General features: G+C 44.3%; 1 protein-coding gene across 1 annotated transcript; it reads right to left on the bottom strand.

The window, feature by feature from the left end:
• Window positions 1–544: 544 nt before the first annotated feature.
• On the bottom strand, window positions 545–22,435 carry LOC149308433 (guanine nucleotide-binding protein subunit alpha-11). Its single transcript, XM_089535789.1, has 7 exons — window positions 22,128–22,435; window positions 10,971–11,155; window positions 10,170–10,324; window positions 8,940–9,068; window positions 7,689–7,818; window positions 6,412–6,565; window positions 545–4,999 (listed from the first exon to the last, which is right to left on the bottom strand). The coding sequence occupies exons 1-7, from the start codon at window positions 22,261–22,263 to the stop codon at window positions 4,809–4,811; spliced, it is 1,080 nt and encodes a 359-aa protein (XP_089391915.1). The 5' UTR covers window positions 22,264–22,435; the 3' UTR covers window positions 545–4,808.
• Between the last annotated feature and the right edge of the window lie 259 nt (window positions 22,436–22,694).

Raw genomic sequence — 22,694 nt, 5'->3', positions numbered from 1 at the left:
TTGGGTTGCAGTTTTGGGCACTCGGCCTTTAAAAGGTTCACCATCACTGCTCTAGGTCCTCCGGCCACCTCTGTGGTCAACGTCTGACCGACACTGACCATAGAGTTGCACTGGAGGAACTACAAATGCCTAGTGGAGTATCCTCTCTAGGAATCTCTAGGTCTTTTAGTGCAACTTTTAGTTAAAGTTGACCATAGAGTTGCACCGGAGGACCTAAATCTGTGAATAATCAAAGCCGCAAATATGGAGGGATGGGTGTTCTTCTCTAGACATTTGTCAGTCCTCCAGCACAATTCTATGGTCAGCTTCTAGTGTAAATGTTGACGATAGAGATGCTCTAGAGGAGGACCTAGAGAGTCCTAGACTCTCTCAGGTTAAAAAAGTAGTGGTATTTTATGTTTGCCGTTTTTCCATTTCCATGAGGGTCCTGCACCCCCAAACCCCAGCAAAAGTGGAGGACCTCCTTTAATTCAAGACGGTAGCCAAATTGTCAAACAAAAGGGAAGGGGGGGAAAAAAACCAAGTCAGATTTCTTTCTTTCTTGTTTTTTTTAAAGGAATGAATTTTATTCCAATTTCAAACAATTTATTTCAGGAGAAAGATATGAAAATCAATTATATTTTTTTTCCCCATCAGGTATTTCTAAACATTGAGGGTTAGCACCCAGACGACGAGAGAACTTCGAGTGTTTTCCGAGAAACCCCCCCATTTCTGCCTCGCGGGCTAAAAAAAAGAGACGAGAACATGGGCCCAAAAGGAGAAAATAAAGAGAATCTGTCCCAGGCCACGTAATTCTAGATCCCCTTCCCGTCCCCCCCCCACCCTCGCGCATTAAAACACCACATGCAATTTCAAAATGACAAAAAAGGAGGTTTTTCTTTCTTTAAAAAAAACATCATTTATATAGTAGTTTGCATTCTCTCTTTTAAATAGGTTAAATGTTTAAACATTTCTTGTTTTACTTCTTTCCCCTTACCACCCACCCCCCCAAAAAAATCTGGATCTTTTATTATAATATACAAGTTATATAACCAAAGAAATTATTTTTTTTCCCACCACACTGGTTATTCGTAAAAAGAGTCTCTGGTACTGAAGAAAAGAACGGGGCCATTGGCACAAACCATATAACGCTTTAAAAAAAATTACACGCACGCGCACACGCACAAAGAGAGAGATAGAGAGAGAGAACGGACTGAAAATACAGACTTTTAACTTTTGCAAGGGGCTCGAACGGCCTTCGCTTTTCGGTGAAGCACAATACAGTTAATGGTCAGCGCACAAGCCAACGAAAGAGGGAAAATAAACACATTTTTGAAGTGGTTTATAAAACATGTTTGGGGGGGATTAATAACAACCCCACACACATTCTTGCACAGAACTGAAGGCAATTGACAAAGCCAAGAATTCATTTCGGGGGGGGGGGGGGGGGGAGGGAAGACACGGCTGAAAGTAAAGGGGGAAAAAAGAAGGGAACGGGGCAGTCATTTTTTTGTGCAGCCGGTCATGTTGAAGCTCGACAAGGAAATGGAATGATGCGCTTTAAAACTCCCCTTCCTGCGTATGGTTAAGATGAAGGGCAGGTGAGAGCAGGCTGGTTGAGCCTTCAGTATGTCCTTCTTTATATATATATATATATACATACATATATAAAGTGCACTATGAACAGAACTTGGTCGAATTGCTCCTTCGTCTCGACTTGCTCCATCTTGATTTTTCACGTTTATCCCCGCACTTGCAACCATGGCTGGATTGATCTCCATGAATCCCACATCCTCAGAACAGGAGAGCTTGAAACCTCTGAGCAGCTCCCATCAGCACGACCAGGAAGGAGAAAGAGAGAACATTGACTGAGTTTGGCACATTTAAGGACAAGGAGAAGGGGAAGTGTCCGCCACGAAACCCAATCTGTGTTAAGCCAGACCTGCAAGGCCATTGGACATCATTTGCAAGAAAGCGCATCTTCTCCACAAGTAGGCCTTCAACTCTGCCCCGCTCCTCCTCCAAAACCAAGTTTCTTCGCAGGACCGACAGTCCGCTGGGCAAAACAAGGGTGGGTTGGACATCAAACATGTGGGCCAGGCCAGGCGGCCCAGCGCAAAAAAAGGTTGCCCATTCTAAATTGGGTTTCCAGCTCTGGAATCCCATCACTACACGTCCAGTGCCTGCAGTGGACACTCTCGGGCAAAGCACGCAAGAGAAAGAAGAGGAATGGGAGGTTGGTTTCATAGAAAGGTACTCTGGGTGATTGGCTTTGAGAAGCTGTGGCACATAAGTGAGAACAGACCATCCTCCCGGACCGTTTGGCAAAAACGCAACATCTGACGTCAAGCCATTCTGACCTGGGTGGTAAGCCCTCCTATCACTATCATCCTTAAAACACTCAAGGTGAGAAATATATATATAGGGAGAAAGATATCAGGAATGTTGGTTAATCTGGAAATCAGTGACCCACCCAACCTCAACTCCCATCAACCCAATGGCACCTCATGTGTAGGATTTCTACTACTGGTTGGTTGGCTCCCCCCCCCCCCAATGTTAACAATAGATTGTGTGTGAGTTGCGAGACGTGCAACAGCGCTGGGAATCTCTTTAAAAAGTGGCTCCCTGTTTGTAGTGTTGTGTTGAGGACCAAGGCTGGAAAAACTGGAGGTATCCAATCTTTCCTGTCCTCCCATCCCTGACTTTGAAACGACGCAGGCATCCAATTGTGCAATTTTGGATTTTAGTGTTCAGACCAAGCTACATCCAAGGTAAAAGGTAAACCCCATCACGTCTGGTGCAAGGAAGTTCAACTAGTGTTGCCCTGCGCAACGGGAAGAGCGTTATTTGATGCCCCCCTTCGCCAATCTCAGCTTCCTTTGCTTTCTAAAATGAACCCAAAAAGACACAGGCCGGCTTCGATAGCATCTTGGAAACAGGCCATTCTGTGGTTCTGAAGTCACATTAGTGTTGCTGATACTTCACAAGTCCATAATAATAATAATAATACAATAAAAGCCCTCCTGGGTCACTCACTGAAGTCCCATGGCAATTCTCCTTTCAGAAATACGTTAAGATTGTCTGGTTTTTTGGCACCATCTCCCATTTGGCTTCAAGCAGGTTTTTGGAGGATCACATTTGGCACTGATAATCCAGACCTGGAAGCTTTTTTTCTTGGCCACTTTTAAAGTCAACTCCACGTCTTGGCTGCTCCTTCTGATTCCTAAGTCAAATCAGTCGGTTCTGGTTTGGGTCTCCTGTGGGCCTTTCACAGAAGCATGCCCTGTGTGCGTGCACACACATCTGGTAAATACTTGTGCAAAGACTTCTTTGTTTTTAAAAGCCTTTTGAAGCTGAAAAGGAACAGGGAGCTCAGTAACATCTGCCATTCACACAAGCCTTGACACTGCAGTTCAAAACTGGGTCCTTGCTCAGCCAAAGGCAAGCAGAGCGCTTATGGCCCATTCCTCAATGTTTTTTAGAGGCTGCTGTAAGCTGCCTTCTGCACAAGAGAGGTGCTCAGAAATCCTTCATTGCTTGTCTCTTTCCTCAAAGGTGTCCCATATGGGTGGGTGTCTAAGAAACCCAAGGGATGGATGGTAGAACACACACACATATACACACATGCATACAAGTGATATCAAGATAATGGAACTGGAACATCAGGTCTTCCTTCAGGTGCCAAACATGGTGTTCCAGGATTTGAACTCATCACCCCTTGAGATACCTCTAAGCTCACAATGGTTGGGAAGGTCCTCGCTCTCTCTAAAGTGAGCAACCTTTTCCTCTTAAAAAACAACAACAAACCTTAAAAAAAAACCCAACAACCTATACACACTACAACAACACACTCAGGCACTTCCCCCAGGCTTGTTAGCTATTGCTTGGTTGGTAGTCTATGGAGGAAAAAAAAAATACAGCATATGTAGCAAACTATATATAGGACAATAATTTAAAAAAAATCACAGTCTCAATATAACTTTCATAATTGATAAGGAAAATATATATATATATTTATATAGACTAAAAATGGTACAAATGAAGGAATGAATGGGTGGCTTGGTTTGCGCAGTAGTTAAGAGGGCACTTGATCCTCCCAAGAGAGCATGCGAGTGGGACGCATGTCCTTTAAGGAAAGATGCGCAGGGAGAATTTGGAGCGGGGGAAGCTAACCAGTGCAAGCGATTTACACTACAGGCATTGTATGGCACACGGTGAAGTCACCAGTAGCATTCACACTTCCACAGCTGAGTGAGCACACCGTCTCTGGACCTGGAAGCCTAAGCTTCCATCTGTGGTTGGAACCAAAAGGGGGAAAGCGAGGATGGGCTAACGCAGCACAAGAGTCCAAGAGGAAGCCATCCTGAATTTGGGCAAGAAAACAGGACATGAACAAGGGAGACAGAGAGAGAGAAAGAGAGAGAAAGACAGAGAGAGAAAGAGAAAGAGAGAGAGAGGAGTCTAACATCCCCCATTACATTTGGAAACTGGATATTTTTAAAAAGCAAATTCATTTTCCTCTTCCTTTTTTTTAAAAAAAAGATCAATTATTTTGTGGGACAGACATGAGACTCCAAGATAACAGTGAGCACTATGATTATATATCTATATCTATATATATAATCATAAACCCCCAAAACAAAACCCCTTGCCACTCCACAGATCAGACAATTTGCAATCATTACATCATTAAAAATTAAGATTGTTTGCTTCTTTTCCTGTACAATTTTTGCTTATATTCATGGGGTTCTCTCGTCTTACTTTCTTCACGACAAAAAAAAAAAGGGGGGGGGGAGAGAAGGGAGGAAAGCGGGCCAGCCAACTCAAGGTCAGACTAGGTTATATTCCTTCAAGTTGAGCTGCAGGATCGTGTCCTTGACAGCAGCAAAGACAAACCGGATGTTCTCCGTATCTGTGGCACATGTGAAGTGAGAGTAGATAATTTTGTCGCTGTCAGGGTTGAGATCCACAAACATCTTGAGGATGAACTCCCGAGCTGCTTGAGCATCTCTCTGAGGGCCTGGAAACAAGAGGAGAGGAGAGATAAAGAGACCACTGTTACAATCCGAAGACTCACACAGCAGATGGCTTTTTAATGGAAGATGGAAAGGAAAGGCCTGGCTTTGTTACCTAGCTTGAAACAACATTAGCTCAGATGTTGTTCTCCCAAGTCAGGGGTTTCCTACCAGCAGTCGCTCAATCTACCCTATCTGGTTATTAACTGATAGTGAAGCTCCCAAGAGCAAGTAGCTCACAGCTTTAACATATGCTGCTGTTGCTATTTTTCTCCCAGAATGCCCTGGAAATCAATTCAAAGCTAAATATTCTGGGAGAAAACCATCAGCAGGCCAACTACTCCCATGGTTAGGATGAGGGGAAAAGTAGACTGTCAGCGTGGAGCAAGACAGAGGGACTTTCTGCTTTGCTCAGTCTTTGCTCACAGGCAACTCCAATGTGCTTCCTGCTGTTATAGTGCCAACCTCTGGAAAGGCAAAACAGTCACCAGAAGCAAGCTTCCAGAGTCAAGACAACTGAGGCCATCAGCTTTAAGGGGCTCTTTGCACAGTTTAGCCTCAGCTCTCCAGGATTTGTGGTGGGAGGCTCAACAAGCTCTGGGGATTTAAGACACGCAAAGCAGCTATTCTGCCCACTGAGCCACGGTCTTTGCCCATCACTTGAGTTTTTTGGCTTGGGCTTTTACACAGGCATACTTCAGTTAATAAAGCCTCTGACACAGGAGCTCCTTTTCACAAAGGTTTTTACTTCTTCCCAATCTCTCAGACTTTCCTTCTTATCCCTTCTAGGTGGCTTTTTTTTTTTTTTAGGAACATCAGCACTGAAAGATGGTGAGGGAGAGCTAGAGAAATTTACGACTTTCAGTATCAGATTACAGCAGCTTATCTACAGTAATAAAGCCAATAAAGCCTAGGTTGGAAAAGAGTGGGATTCGATTCCAGTGGATTGTATTGTAGCTATGTGTGACTGACTACAACAGACTAGGTAAGCAGCAGCTGCCTAAAAAAAGCATAGATTTCACTACCAAAATCTAGTGAAAGAAAAAATATACCATCCCTGGATGCATTCTGAAAAACACTTCCAAGTAATTTCTAGAAAGGCTGTTTCATTTCATCAGTGTTAGGTTTGAATAAAAAGTTGAAATGTGTTGAATTGCTCTTCTTTTTTGTGGTGTAGGCACTTCTCCCTATTCTTTTCATGTTCATTTCTGTCTTTGGTAACAAATTTTCTGCTAAAGAAGTGCCTAGGAACACACTGACTTTGTTAACGGAGGCATACCTGTGCCAGTGACAGCAAGGGATGAGAGGAGGAAGAGGTTCACCTCTTATCAATGTGCGCCACTCACAGAGTGCTGCTTTAAAACAACTGTAAGCTATGTTTGATTCTTTTTTCTTAAAAATAAAAGCAGTTGCTTACCATCAAACTCTGGGAAATAATCCACGAGGTGAGAGTACATTATCTTGTCTTCCAACAGATCTTTCTTATTCAGGAAGAGAATGACGGAGGAGTTCTGGAACCAGGGGTAGGTGATTATGGTCCGGAAAAGGGCTTTGCTTTCCTCCATTCGATTCTGTCAGAAGAAAGAGGGTTTCTAGGTCTCAAAGTTGAAAAGCGTATAAAATAAATATATCAAAGGAAAGTGAATGCACACAGGAAGGCCGGGGCAAGTCCCTGATTTAGATGCAGGCAGCAGAGGGTCAAGAAGAAGCAGAGCTCTGGCCGATTCTAACCAAGGAAAGCTTCCCAAAATTTGACAGGCTGCCTTCCTTTTCTCTCTTCCTGACTATTTCTGGCAGCTAGAATGAGAAAGCCAATACTCCATGGAGGAAGGAGGGCAGGTGGAGTGGGAAACATACATCAGCTAGCTTGATACTTTTAAAGGTGGTGGTGGTGGTGGTGGGGGTGATCCTAAAGGGATTCCTGACCCATTTCTTCATGCATCCCAGCATGTTTTACCAAGCAGTTTCAGTGTTCGCAAACCAAGTTCTATGGTGTGGCTTTATGTCACCTCCAGAGCATGTTGTAAAGGGTGTTTTTAAAAGTAAATCCCAATTCTCGTTGCAACGTTCCAGATGTAATACACAGCCATTATCTTTCCGCAATGCCCAGCATGTTAATCCGCTGCCTTGCCATTGCAGCTGGTAAGACAGTGAGAGAAAATCTGAAAAATTACTACAGGCTGAGTATCCTTCATCGAGAATTCCAAAATACTCGAAAATCCAAAACTGTCCACATGGGTGGCTGAGACAGTGCTTTCTGATGATTCATTGTAAACAAACCATGTTTCATGCACAAAATTATTTTTAAAATAGTGTGTATAAAATTACCTTCAGACTATGTACAGATGTATATGAAACATAAATAAATTTCATGTTTAGACTTGGGTCCCACCATTATGAGATATCATTATGCCTATGAAATATTTCAAGATCTGGGGGGAAAATCCAAAATCCAAACAACCTCTAGTCCCAAGCATTCTGGATAAGGGAGACTCAACTTGTATAAAAGGAATCTGTTAAATCCCCACTTGTTGCCTTACTTCTGAAATGTAATTCTGTCACTCCCCTTATTACCAAAAAAGTAACTCACTGCAGGCAAATTACACCAAGTTACTTCCATGCTCAAATCCCTTTGCCCCTACTGGGACTACAAACAGAACCATGTTATTTCCCACCACAAATAACCACACTTACCTCATTATCAGACTCCACCAGGACTTGGTCATATTCACTAAGGGCTACTAAGAACATGATGGAGGTCACATTTTCAAAGCAGTGTATCCATTTCCTCCGTTCTGACCTCTGACCTCCAACATCCACCATTCTGAAATGGGGAGAGGAAGGAAGAAAGCAGATCTTGAGCAGTCCATGTTTATCCCATTGCATTTCAAGCCCTCCCATTTTAAATACAGCTATACCTCAGCTAACAAAGACTCTGACAAAGAAGCTCCTTTTATCACTCCACTTTTACCCCTCATTCCCTTTCTAGCTGGAAGTTTTAGCAGCATTGGCAATAGAAGGATGCTACAGGAAGGCTGGAGAAACATACTGTCAGTCCTCAGTTGCAATACAGCCACTGATAAACAATGCAATAAAACTTCAACTGAGAAAGTGTAGGATTCTGCTCAATACGAGGCTAATACAGCTGCATATGCCTGCCTACAAAAGGCAAGGTAAACAGCAGAAACCATTGCTGATCATATGCAAACAGCAAAGCAGGGAGGAAAGGGGAAAGCAGATAAGCCGGCCTCTCTAGCTACTACACCCAGATTATTTTTTTAAAAGTACAGATCTGAAAATTAGACCACCAATGTGGAAATCATAGGAACATTGTAGGCCGGTAAAAGGAAAAGTTATCCCTGGATGTGTTGTGGAAGAAGCCTTCAAATGGTCTCTTGGGAAGTTTCAAAGTGTTTTTGTTACTTATACAAGGCTTACCTGACTTGGTCCTTTCATTTGACACCACGGGCACATTATTAATTTTCAATAAAAGGTTTACTGAAAAATATTATACAGTTTTTAGTTTTTGTGGTGTAAGAACCTACACACACACACCCATGTTATCTCCGCCTCTGGACCCAACTTCTCTGTTAAAGAAATAACATCCATAAACCCAGCTGCTTTAATAGAAAATTTGGTACCAGAGGCAGAGACAACACTGAAAGAATAGGGATAGTTGATATCCAGGAACGCTTAAGTGAAGTATACCTGTAAATGCAATGACAAAACTCCACTGGAAATCTATAAGGAAACCATGGCAGGTAGAGCTACCACACTGGCTATCCCTGAACTAAAGCAAATAATCCTGTGTTCTCTTTAGACCCCTGCTCGCCTTTTCCAGCAAGTCTTTCAATTCACTGTAAGTAAGCCAGAGGATGTGTGTTTCTCACCCTGATTGCCACCACCCCACATCCCCCTTCCTTTGTCCTCTCTGGTGGACATTACCTGAAAATAATGTTCTCTAGGTCAAAGGGGTATTCTATGATCCCAGTTGTCGGAACTCTGACCCGCAGGACGTCTTGTTGGGTGGGGAGGTACCCTGGGGTGGCGATACGATCCACATCAGTAAGGTAGCTGTAAAAAGCATGTGCAGGAGGGGAAGGGGAGGGAAAGACGAAGGCAGCTTGAGTGTGCTGGCCAGGTGTGGCACCACAACCCCAAGAACGGCAGGATTTCTGAAAACAGACCCCACTATTTTGCAACTGGCTCTACTTCTGCTACACACGAGAGTGGGGAGAAAAGAGAGAGAGAAACAAAGAACTCCAGAGAGTGCCTGCTCTCTCACAGGAAATGGTGAGATTGCCAGGGTTTGTTCTTTCAACCAAATAAGCCCTTTAATTTAATAAATCTGCATTTTGCTTATTTCTTTTGCTATTCTTAGCATGACATGGACCATACTGCAGCTTCTCCAGCCCTGAACACCCCATGTTGCCATTTCTTTTGAAGATCTCTTATCAAAAATAAATCAAGTTCCATTCATTTCAATGGCACAGCTATGCCTAGCATGACATGGACCACATTGCAGCCTCTCCAGCCCTGAACACCCATTGTAGCCGTTCCTTCAATCCTTCTCCCCACTTCTCTTACAATCTAACACATGGGCATGGGAAACCTATGGTCCTTCAGCCAGTGGGGGACAATGCAAGTTCCTGCCCACATCTGGAAAGCCACAGGTTCACCACCCCTGACCTAAGACTAACAGATGGAGCAGATTTACCACAAGATTTACCAACAATACAGGCTATTTTCCTCCAAGCGGGGAGTTAGATAAGGGATTGCTTACTTCCAAATGACTCCCCATGTTTAAAATTTCACCTCATGGCGTAGCCATTCTGCAAGTTCAGCAAGAGCAAGATATAAAATCAAGTATTTATTAACTTATCACAATGGTGGACTCAAGGAGCCCACAAGACAGGTAGAAAAGCAAAGGCAATGAAGAGCACATGAAACACATCTGAAAAGGTCCCATCATCAAGGACAACCATCCCCAGGCCCTTTAATGCACCTCAAGAAAATTTAATGGCCAGATCTAGATGATTACGTGATATTTCCAGTCTTTCCCCCACAAACCCTCCTCCCACGTTTTCTTAAAGGATTGGGCAGCCCAGTAAACTGGAGTGTTGCAACAACAGTGCCTGCATCCAGTAACTGGACACAGAAACCATGTCTGCTTACTATTTAGCCGAGTCGGAGAGCTGGTACTCTCGCCGCCGGTCGTAACACTCTTGGATGCCAGGGTCGTTCCACAATGTTTTAATTGCACTTACATAGGGCTGTTCAAAGGAGCAGACCTTTTCAACGTCCACTTCCCGGATCAGCAGTGCGTTTGCCTACAGTTTAGGGTGGAGAGAAAGCAGAATGAGGTTGAGGGGCTTATCTGAAGGCCACTTTCCTCCTGTCCTACTACTTCTTTGATTGCTACTAGAAATAGCTCAAGATCCAGTCAGCTATCAGTTAATATAGTGCTTCTTAAGCTATCTGAAGTTTGGAACTGGCTATTCTACCCCCCGCCCCCCAATGTGCCAGGAACCAACAATGTATTGGACTAGGACTCTGTTCCTTAACATCATAATGGTTTGAGTGTTCAAATAGGGCTTGCAGAGGCCAGGGTTCAAATCCCTATTCAGCCATGGAAACGTATTGTTATTGCCTTCGGCTGAGGCTGAGTGTGGGACTTGCCCACTGTGTGACTCTAGGAAAGGCAATAACAGCTTGCCAAGAAAAAAGCTTGTCAAGAAAACCCAGTGATAGGGCCGCCATATGTTGGAAATGACATGAAGGCACACAAAAAGGCTTTTGAGACAGAGGATACCCAGAGTCTTGCAGATCCAACCATTAACAATAACAGAACTTCAGAGAGATGTGGTTGCAAAACCTCAGCTACACATACTAGGCAAATAGTTGCTAAGGAGGCCACAGGACAGAAATGGAAGGAAGAGATGTATGATCATGCAGGTGTGTGCATTGGGGACCCACCTTGTTCTGTTCATACTTGTACAGGATCTTTAAAGTCTCCATGGCCCTGATCATTGACTGCATGGCAGTGAAGATATTCTGGTACACCAGCTTGGTGAAACCCTTCTTGTCTTCCTCGGAGTAGCCCGAGCCGTGGATTATCCGCATCTGCTTGATGAACGTGCTCTTCCCGCTCTCTCCTGTGCCTGAAAAACAAAAGTGGGAAGAAGGTGAGGAGATAATGAAGACAATATAATGATCTACTTACATCTCTTTATATTTATGTAAGAACAAGATAGTGATTTACTCATTCACACAATTATATAGCACTTCCCTGCTATATAATTGCCCTGGTGGCGCAGTGGTTAAATGCCTGTACTGCAGCCATTCACTCGAAACCACAAGGTTGCGAGTTCAAGACCAGCAAAAGGGCCCAAGCTCGACTCAGGCTTGCATCCTTCCGAGGTCGCTAAAATGAGTACCCAGACTGTTGGGGGGAAATTAGCTTACTTGCTAATTAGCTTACTTGCTGTTCACCGCTATGATCTTTGGAATAGCGGTATATAAATAAAACAAATTATTATTATTATTCCCTACCACTTTAACCTCCCTGACTGTACAGAATCCTGGGATTTGTAGTTTACTGAGATGTTTAGAATTCTCTACCAGAGAGATCCAGCACCTCCTTTACAATCCCCAGCGTACAACCACGGCAGTTAAATAAGGATAAAAGTGTTGTAACTATGTAGTATGGAAAGTACTATTCTATTGAGCCTGGGTGAATTGTTTTTATTTTCTCTGCTGCCAGCGAGAAGTGTTAGTCTGCAATGTTCCCTTTTGTTTGCATTACTACAGTTTGTGTGCCACCTAAAACACATTCAAGTTACTTACTTGCTGCACTTCTTTATCTCACCTTTCTGCTAAAAATAATGCACAAGGAAGCTAAGAGGGTTCCAGCAGAAACACAATGCACACACATTAAAACAAGAGTGGGAACCTGTTGGAGGTCAGGGGGGGCCACACTATCACCCTAAAAGATTTTGGGGGACCATATACCCCTACTGCACCTCCCATTGCAACTCTCCCAATACACCCAATTCATTTGCCCCCAAATGCCCTCCAACACTCTCTAGGAAGGGCATCTTTTTCCAAAACAGGAAGTGAAGCAAAATAATCTCTGGCTTTATAAAAGGCCTTTTGGGGGTCCTCAAATGGCTCAGGGGAGGCTAAAATGGGATAAAAAGAGCCCCCACAGGCCCTAACAGACATCTGGGGACATTTTGGGACCAAAAAATTGAGTACTTTTTTTATCCCAGGGGGCCACAAAAACAGCCCTGCAACCTTTTGCTGCAGCCCCTGGCTTAAAAGGGCATTAATAAAGAGGAACTGCAGCACCCAACCAGTCTAAACCCTTCCAACAGCAGTGCAGCTTAAACATCACAGACTAGTCTGAAATAATAATAATAATAATAATAATAATAATAATAATAATAATAATAATAATAGATCTTTACTTGCTGGCAGAAGCACAGAGGGAAAACCAATCTAAACTTCTCTTAGCAGGGAGCTCTCAAGCCTGAAGGAAGCCGTTCCTTGTTTGCCAAATGTCACAATAATACCATGATCAGGCAGCTTATACAAAGATATGGTGAATTAGGCAGCCTATGCAGCTGCCTTGGTGACATTTGATCTGGTAGTTTTTGAAGATACAGCCACATTAAGCTGCCTCTCTCTGGCAATCTAAAGATTTGAGAGATTCGTTTTAGCCTGAGCTTTCATGGATTATGACCCGTGCCTCTTTTAAACCAGCAGGCAACCTAGCTCCACAATGAACATCGAACGGTACTAGCACCTCACTTCTGTACTGTTCATATGACTACAGCAGCAGTGGATGGAGCCATCCGCTGGTACGCCTGCTGTTATTTCCACTGCTTCAGGCTACAAAGAGTCTGAGAAGCAGCTAGCGTGTATTTCCTTCCCTTGAGGAAAGAAGTGCGGAGATAGAAGCCATTCATTCTTAAATAAGGCTGTTGCCATGGAGGCTTTTCCATTGGGGGGGTGCTTCCTGCTCACGCTCATTGATATATTGGTTATAGCTGCTGAGATAAACATCACCACTAGAGATCAGTTCTGGGGGCCTGGCATTGTATATGCATGCCTTCAAGTCTCCTGCCCACTTATGGCCACCTCATTGATTTCTTAAGATCTTCATAAGCAAGGAATCTTCAAGAGGTGGTTTTGCCTGTTCCTTGCTCTGAAATATAAACTACTGACCCATTGAGGATTCAGAGTCAGTTACAGTCATTCAAACAAACAAGTATGAAGGCTCAATGCAGGATGTCCAGCTAAAGCATTTCCATCCTCTTTTGGAAGACATCCAGAGGAGGAGACCTGAGCACCTTTCTAGGAAGTTGCTTCCATTACTGAACTGCTCTGTCAACAAGTTCCTTCTAATGGTCAATCAAAATATGCCCTTCTGTAACTTCAACCCCTGCATGGTAGCCCACTCCTCATTTCGACCTAAACATGAACCATGCCCTATGAGGAGCGGTTTAGGAAACTGGGTATGTTTAGCCTGGAGAAGAGAAAGTTAAAAGGTGAAATGATAGCCCTGTTTAAACATTGGAAGGGGTGCCATATTGAGGATGGCGCAAGCTTGTTTTCAGCTGCTCCAGAGAACAGGACCTAAAGCAGTGGATGCAGACTACAGAAAAGGAGATTCCACCTCAACATTAGGAAGAACTTCCTGACAGTAAGAGCTGGCCGACTGTGGAAGACGCCACCTTGGAAAGTGGTGGGGTCTCCTTCACTGACACTTTTAAACAGAGGCTGGATGGCCATCTGTCAGGAGTGTTATGATTATATATCCCTGCATGGCAGAATGGGACCGCGCTGGATGGCCCTTGAGGTTTCTTCCAACTCTTATTGATTTGCTGCTGCTGTTTCCAGAATGTTTGCAGAACGTCCTCTCATAGAATCATAGAGCTGGAAGAGACCACAAGGACCATCCAGTCCAACCCCCTGCCATGCAGGAAATCCAGATCAAAGCATCCCCGACAGATGGCCATCCAGCCTCTGTTTAAAGACCTCCAAGGAGGGAGACTCCACTACACTTCGAGGAAGGAGCGTGTTCCACTGTCGAACAGCCCTTACTCTCAGGAAGTTCCTCCTAATGTTGAGGTGGAATCTCTTTTCCTGCAGCTTGCATCCATTGCTCCGGGTCCTAGTCTCTGGAGCAGCAGAAAACAAGCTTGCTCCCTCCTCAATATGACATCCTTTCAAATATTTAAACAGGAACGTTGGGTACTTACCGTGACACGTTCATTTCCTGCAGAGAAGGGTCCTGGCATCCTTATCCAACTGGCCCTTATCATATCACCTCTTAACCCTCTTTTCTCCAGGCTAAACATCCCCAGCTCCCTAAGGCGTTCCTCGTAGGGCATGGTTTCCAGACCCTTCACCATTTTAGTCGCCCTCCTTTGGACACGCTCCAGTTTCTCAATGTCCTTTTTGAAGTTTCTCAATGTCCTTTATATCATTCGGACCTGGATGAGGGCGAGGCAAAATTGCAGAGAATTGCTGAGCCCAGTTATAGTACACCTGTGTACACGGTCTACTACAGGTACCACCTTGGACTATTAACTGGAAAATAATCCCAATCCTTGCTTTCAAATATGACCGTTAATACATTCCCCGTATTTTTACCGCTCACCTGGGAGCCACAAGGCAACCAGCTATTATTCCCTGCAGGCAAAAAAGGGGCATACCTCTCCATGGGGACCCTGCCCACTTTGATAGTAATACACTGATCTGGAGGAATGGGCTGGTAGTTATCTTGAATTATACAGGCATGCTTATTGTTTTATAGCTTCTAAGTCTTCTGGGGAGGCTCTTCTCCGGCCCTGACACATTTATGGTTTAATTTGTGCCCCAGCACCACTCCGAGGCTTGTTACTGCCAAGACTGAGTGTTGGAAGGCAAAGTAGACGCAAGACTTTGTCCATGTACAATCTTTTCTTACCACAAACAGACTATCACACTGACAAGGAGTCAGGAGCAAAGCTTTCCGGACAAAAAGGTCCTTCCTTTCAATATTAAGCAAGGAACCCTGCTTTATTTTTACTAGATATTTTAAAATAGGTTTTATATTCTGCTAACACAGTCCTCTTCAGAAGAACGGAGGGTTATAAAATGAGGAAGAGACGGGCACAGCTCTCCTTCTTCCAGAGGGGTTATTTCAGGTTAATAAATGGGTTGAGCGCAGAGCGGAAAGGAGGCCTGCCACTTTGCAAACCTAAAAAGCAAGGGCAGGAGAGCTCTACAACAGAGCAAGATGCATTTAAATCACCGCAGGGCTTCCCAGGGTCATAGTAGCCAAACATGCAGAAGAAGTAGAGAAGCTAGGGCTCTTAACCGGGAGACATCTAGGAACAGATTTGAGTATTTACTCACTGTCTGAAGCATATTCATCTATTTTCAGGGCGGACTAGGTGAGCACTTCATACCTGAAAGGTAACACTTTTATACTGCCACTGTACCTTTAGGATTGTAAATGCTGTTTCCCAATCCACAATTTCATATTTAGGACAGGATAGAGAAGGCAGTCAGGGAGGATATTTGAAACATTCCCAACAAAAGCTCATGGCAAGTTCGATCGCAAACCAATAAGAGGTACGGTGGCTTAAAACAACAGTGGATATACATAGCTTCTGAGATGCTGCTGATCCACAAGTCCCATCAACCCCAGCCAGCAAAAGCAATGGTAAAGAATCATGGGAGTTGCAGTTTGCCACCCGAAGAGACCCGCTTTCCTCACGTGAAGACTGGCATAACAAGAAGACGGGAGTTTGCAACAGGAACTAAGGCTGGACCTTGGGGTTCCTAGACGGGAAGGAGCCACGCTTTTTTAAAGAGGGCAGGCAAGGGGAAAGGGTGGGAGGAGAAGAGTACCAATGCCTTCGATTTTATGTCTTTGGGAGGCAGGCAAACACATTCCACGCAGAGACGGAGGCATGTAGGAAAACGAGGGGGAGTCTTTAGCAGAGCGAGGACTATCAGGAAGAAGAGCCAGTGAGAGATTATTTAGGCAAGGAACAGGATCTTGAAAAACAGAGACGTGAACAACAGAGGATGAAACTGTAAGGAAGTGTGGTATCTGTAAGCAGGCCAACACCTTACATTCTCTGCCTGGGGAACAAGAGGCGTCTCTCTCCCCCTGGAATATGGCAAATATGAGCAGGGAAGGAGGTCAGTTCTTAAGCAGAAGAACTCCCCTGGCAGCCTTATCGCCCAGGGAAGGGAACATGAATCCTAGAATGGCTGGATTACATAACATAACTGGAAGAGATTTATAACCTGCTCCTTAGCTGATGAGCCATTCTTCTCAATACCTGTTCGTCCCCCACCCAACCTGCTCTGAGCAACCGATTCCTAGCTTCTTTAACCATTCCTTTGACAACTGCACCCACTGATTTTTCACCCTCAAGGCTCCTCTACTGTTTCCTAACCCATGCTCCTACAGGTCGGTTTCTGTGTCCACCTACCCCCTGTACCCCATGACTCTCATCTTGTTGCCAGGGAAGAGCAAAAATGCATCTGAGGAAGTAGATTTTAGTCTATGAAAGCTCGCACTGCCAACTTCTTTCTTTCAGTTAGTCCCAAAGGTGCTACAAGATCTCTCTACATACCGAAATTGCCACCAAGCCAGACCAGCAATAAAATGTTGCACTTGTCCTCCATTATCATCATCATCGCCACTACTATTACCACCATCACTACTATCATTATCATCCACCCTTTCCCCCTAGGAACCGCTTACATTCCCTTGTATGAAAGCCAACTAGCCATCTGCTCTTCAGTACACTATAAAGGCCTTGTTCTCAGTTTTTGGCTTTGCAGATGCTGTTGGACTTCAGGTCTCAGAAGCCCCAACCAACTTGGCCAATGCTCAGGGATCCTGAGAGCGGAAGCCCTTGAACGTCTGGAAAACCAAAGGTGGAGAACCATACAAATCAATATTGCTGTCCATGCACCTTCAAGTCAACTCTGACTTACAACAGCCCTCTCCTTGGGTTTGGCAAGATCAAAGTTTGCCATTACCTTCCTCCAAGGGGGAAAAGAGTGGGATTTTCTCCAAAGTTGGTTTCCACAGCTCAGCAAAGATCCCAACCCTGGTCTCCCAGAGCGCTACTCCAACACTCAAACCACGACATCGCATTAGTTCCTTGCGCACTACAAACTCCAGGCTGCAAGCTAGACACCAAGGCCTTCTATTGCAGACTACCAGGCTTTAAACTTGAGTGAGCCCTCGACGCCTGCTTGGGTTAGGGGCACAGGACCCCCTTGAAAGTGGGGAAAATGCAAATTAAAACAACCACGATGTTTTTATCCCTCTAGGTCAGTGGTTCCCAACCTTCCTAACGCCACGACCCTTTCATACAGTTTCTCATGTTGTGGTGACCCCCAACCACAACATTACTTTCATCGCTACATGCAAATGTGTGTTTTCCAATGGTCTTAAGTGACCCCTGTGAAAGAAAGGGTCATTCGACCCCCCAGAGGGGTCCCGACCCACAGGTTGGGAACCACTGCTCTAGGTCTTCCAGTGCAATTCTAGGGTCAACATCCGCCAGAGGTTGAGACTGGAGGACTTACAAATGCCTAGAGAAGCGTTTTCTCTAGCAACCTCTTAAGTCCTCCAGCACAACTCTATGGTCAATTTACAGCAGAGTTTTGCTGGAGGACCAAGAGATTCCTAGAGAGAACGTATCAATCAAATCAACAAATAATCTGCAAAGATATTATATATATATATATATATATATACACACACACACACACACACACACACACTTGTGAACACGTGTAATTGTTTACTGTTTTAAATTAATTTTATTGTAAGTTGCCCAGAGACCTTCAGATAAAGAACAGGATATGATATGATATAAATATTTAAATAAAGAAACAGTGATGGACGGAGCGAGACACGTCTATTAAAAAGCAGGTGAGAAATTTATATACCAGAAATCAATGAAAAACATGAAATGAGAACGAAGAGAAGCATATGAAGACAGGGCAGGAGACAAACCGACGCGGAGGAAAGAAAATGAATTCCGTTTTGGAAGAAAGGCAGGATATAAATCCAGTAAATGAATATAAATAAAAGAAAACCACCTTAAGATATGGTACAGAAATGGGAAAAGAGAGAGATTGTATGCATATAGAGTACATAGGAAATGGGAAAATGTACATAACAGGAATCAATAATAAAAGCAAGCAAGGATAAGGACTTTTAAAAAGGAGTATATATGAATATATATATATGTATGGCACACATATACAGCACAAATCCAACTACTTGTCCCAACTAACTCCATTGAATCAACTGCTGAATGGAATCAACTGAATGTAAATCTCATTCGTTCAATGGGTCTACTCTAACTGGCCCTAACAACTGGGTTTAGATGTGTGTGTGTTTAACGAAATTAGGCAAAGCAAGGAAACGGCTAATGAAACGGATGAAAAACAAGTCAATAGGAAAACAGGCCTCTGTCATAAACAATCAGAGGCATTCACAAATAAGAATTTAAAAGGCAGAGAGGGAAAGCGAATTATAAAAGGATGATATATAAATAAAAACAGCTATCTAAACATATACTGTAAACAGGAAGTGTAAGAAAACACGACACAAGAATCAATGAGAGAAAGAAAAAGCGCACAAGCATTTGACATAATGGATAAGAAAGCCAGGAAGGAAGAGAGAGAGAGGAAATAAATGAAGGAATATGAACGTGAACCATGAACAAGGAAGTACAAAGGCATGAAAACAGACAGCCTATATAAGTGTGAAACCAACATCCACGTATTTACTAATACTGTAAGTATCATGGCAAGACGTTTCAGCTTCTGTCTCCTTTGGGCAGCCTTTGAAGAAACCTAAAAGGAAAGCCAAGGTTCATTCGCAAGAAGGCAGAAGCGGAAGCACCTCTCCGTAACGTTCAAACTGAACCGTTTTTAGGTACTACCTGGATTGCACAGGGACAATATAAACTTGGAGTACATCAAACAACGTGATCGAAAACTGTGTTTATAGAAAGCATCGGTTATATAAACTGAGCGCGCACGGATTTTGTTATCCACGGGGAACCAAACCCCAGCGGATACCAAGGGCCCAATATATATACATATATGTCTGTATATATGGTGCTGTAACACTGGAATAATTGTGGTCCTTGTTAACAAGTGGTCCTTGTTAATCGAGGTAAGTATCTGCATGGTTCTGGGATCCAGAAGAGGTATGAACCGCAAGCGTTTTGGTTCCTCTTAAACAAAGCGCCCAGATAGAAAGAGCATTAGAGGGTCAGAATCACAAAACCTTAAGAGGTGGAAGAAGAGTTAAGAGCCACGCAGTCAAGCCTCCTCCATATAGGGAAACACAACTGAGGCCCTAAATAGAAACAATCTCGTTTGAGACCGCTTTAACGGCCCTGGGTCAGTGCCAGGGAATCCTGGGAACTGTAGTTTTGTGGGACGTTAAGCCTTCTCTGTCAGAGAGAGCTCTGGTGCCACAATGGACTACAACTCCCAGGATTCCCTAGCACTGAGCCAGGGCAGTTAAAGCGGCCTCAAACTGGGTTATTTCTGCAGTGGGTTTTGGACCTGAATCACTCCTGAAGGATGGATAGGGCCACCCAGCCTCAGTTTAAAGATGGAAAGCCCACCATTTTCCACTGGGGGGAAAAAGGTAAAGAAAGGGGGGCAGAAAAGTACCATCTTTAGGAAGAACCTTGGTTCCAGAGAGAGAAGGCAAACTGGGAGCAGGTCTAAGAGAGCCATTGAAAATGCTGCCTGTGAGAAGCACCAGCCCTGTGTGCATGAATATATGTTATGTATGCAGATACATACATATATATATACTGTATATACAAACACATAGAAGACTGACATATACACCTAAGAAAGGAGGGCAGCGGAGAGATGGGACGGACTCAGCCGCTTTCCTTTGCCGCTCTGTTTAATGGGACTTGAGCATGGGATCCTGGGTCCAAACCCCAGAGAACACCAAGGGCCCACTGTTCAAATAGTATACAAATAGATACAGACATCACTGTATGTATTCACTTCTATATCGATAGTGGTGGGATTGCTAGAGAGGATACGCCGCTGTTTGTCCTTTACTATATACTCTACTACATATATACGCATGTATGTATGTATACATGTGTGTGTGTGTATATATATATATGTTTATATGTGTGCAAGATATCTGAGGAGCAACAGCAAACATTCCCATCGCAATCACTGGGGTTATTAACCGACCCCAATATTATGGCCACCGCCATTCATTCCCCCTGTGGCCCCAGCCTCCTATGTGAGCAGCGACAGCTATTAGGATCACTATTAGTAATAGCATTAGTATTGTTTACTCCCAGGGCCCTTTTTTAACCCAGCCCTCCACCTCAGCCTCCTTTAGCTACTACTATTATTAACTTCTCCTCAACAGCCCCTTTTCCCGCTCCTTGGGCTCCTCAGCTTCGTATCTGAGTACAGTAGTAATAGCAACTAGCATCATCATCTTCATCATCAATTTCCCTCCCATGGCCTTTTTCCCTCTCAGCCCTGGGAGCCTTAGCCTCAGATCTATATACTAATATCAACTGTTATTGTTATCGTTGTTATTAATACCCACTCGGTGGCCTTTCTTCTTCTGGTCCTAAGCAATGGGTGCCTCAGCCTCGCATCCATATATTAATATCAACCATTATTATTAACGTTATGATTAGTTTCTCCTCGGTGGCCCCTTTTTCTTCTTCTGCCCCTTCTGTCCTGGGAGCCTCAGATCCATATCCTAATACCAACTATCACTATTATTATTATTGTCACTATTAATTTCCCACTCAGTGGCCCTTTTTCTTCCCCCTTGGGAGCCTCAGATCCATATCCTAACACCAACCATTATTATGACTGTTGTTGTTGTTATATTAGTTTCCTACTCAGTGTCCCTTTCCCTTCTTCCCTGGGAGCCTCAGATCCATATACTAATATCAATCATCATCATCATTATTATTATCATCATCATCATCATCAATCTCCCCAGGAGCTCTTTTTCTTCTCTATCTATTCTGCCTGGGAGCCTCAGGTCCATATCATACTACCAACTGTTATTATTATTACTACTCTCATTATCAATTTCCCACTCAGTGGCCCTTTTTCTTCTCCCTTGGGAGCCTCAGAGCCATATCCTAACACCAACTATTACTATTATTACTATTACTATTGTCATTGTCAATTTCCCACTCAGTGGCCCTTTTCCTTCTTCTTCCCTGGTCCATTTACGAACACCAACCATTACTATTACTACTAGTATTACTATTCTCATTGTCAATTTCCCACTCAGTGGCCCTTTTTCTTCTTCTTCCCTGGTCCATATAATACTACCAACCATTACTATTACTACTAATATTACTACTCTCATTATCAATTTCTTCTTCCCTGGGAGCCTCAGGTCCATATCCTAACATCAACCATTACTATTACTAGTATTACTATTCTCCTGTACCTTTTCCTTCCCCTTGGGAGCCTCAGGTCCATATCCTAACACCAACTATTACTATTATTATTGTTGTTATTATTAATTTCCCACTCAGTGGCCCCTTTTCCTTCTTCTTCCCTGGTCCATTTACTAACACCAACCATTACTATTACTACTAGTATCACTATTCTCCTGCACCTTTTCCTTCCCCCTTGGAGCCTCAGGTCCATATCCTAACACCATCTACTACTATTGTTATTGTGACTGCTATTAATTCCCTTAAGACTTCCCTGGGAGCCTGAGGTCCATATAATACTACCTACCGTTATTATTATTACTATTACTACTACTAGTATTACTATTCTCATTATCAATTTCCCACTCAGTGGCCCCTTCTTCTTCTTCTTCTTCTTCCCTGGTCCATATACTACCACCAACCATTACCATTACTACTAGTGTCACTATTCTCCTGCACCTTTTCCTTCCCCTTGGAGCCTCAGAGCCATATCCTAACACCATCTACTACTATTGTTATTACTGTGCCTGCTATTAATTCCCTCAAGGCTTCCCTGGGAGCCTGAGGTCCATCTCTGCTCCTAGCAGCCATTGTTACTGTTACTCTCCCTTCTCCCCGTCCGCTTCCTGACCGAGCAAGAGCAGCTTGAGCTCCCTGCGGGCGTCGCGCTTGTCCCTCCGCAGCTGCTTCTCGATCTCGGCGTTGATGCGCTTCGACTCCTTCACCTCGTCGCTCAGGCAACAGGCCATCATAGACTCCAGCGTCATGGCGGCGGAGGAGGAGGCGGAGGAGGCGGAGGTGATGGCCGCCCAGCCACCAGCGGCAGCGGAGGAAGAGGCGGCAGGGAAGGCCTCTCTCCAGGCCTGGGCCTCGCAAACGGCCGCCGACACCGCCCCCGGCCAACCGAACTTCCTCCCCGCCTCCGCCGCCTCCCTCCCTCACGCGCAACCCAACCCGCCTGCTAGCCACAGCCAATCGCCTCCCCCGCGAGGAGCACCCTGGGAAAATCCGATTGGCCGCTCCTCCGCACAGACCCCGCCTCCCGCTCCCTCGGGCCAATCGGAGAACGAGTTGCCTCAGGCGAGCGACAAACAGAGAGAGGAAAAAAAAGGGAGGGGGAGTAAAAAAAAATGGGCGGGTCCCCCCTTCCTAGCGCGAGCGCTGACGCAAAGGCGGGATTGGGCGCTCCCAAAGCGCT

The sequence above is a fragment of the Sceloporus occidentalis genome, unplaced genomic scaffold, assembly GCF_023333645.1.
Source record: "Sceloporus occidentalis isolate IW3139 unplaced genomic scaffold, rSceOcc1.0.p SCAF_8, whole genome shotgun sequence".
NCBI lineage: Eukaryota > Metazoa > Chordata > Lepidosauria > Squamata > Phrynosomatidae > Sceloporus > Sceloporus occidentalis.
This window is presented reverse-complemented; position numbering and strand designations above follow the sequence as displayed.

Bases quoted from the DNA above. Each gene is read 5' to 3' on its own strand.
- LOC149308433 (XM_089535789.1), bottom strand. From the start codon at position 22,263: ATGACGCTGGAGTCTATGATGGCCTGTTGCCTGAGCGACGAGGTGAAG. The intron at 11,156-22,127 runs GTCAGGAAGCGG...TTTGTTTTTCAG, and splicing joins GCTCAAGCTGCTCTTGCTCG to GCACAGGAGAGAGCGGGAAG. The intron at 5,000-6,411 runs GTAAGCAACTGC...TCTTGTTTCCAG, and splicing joins TTATTTCCCAGAGTTTGATG to GCCCTCAGAGAGATGCTCAA.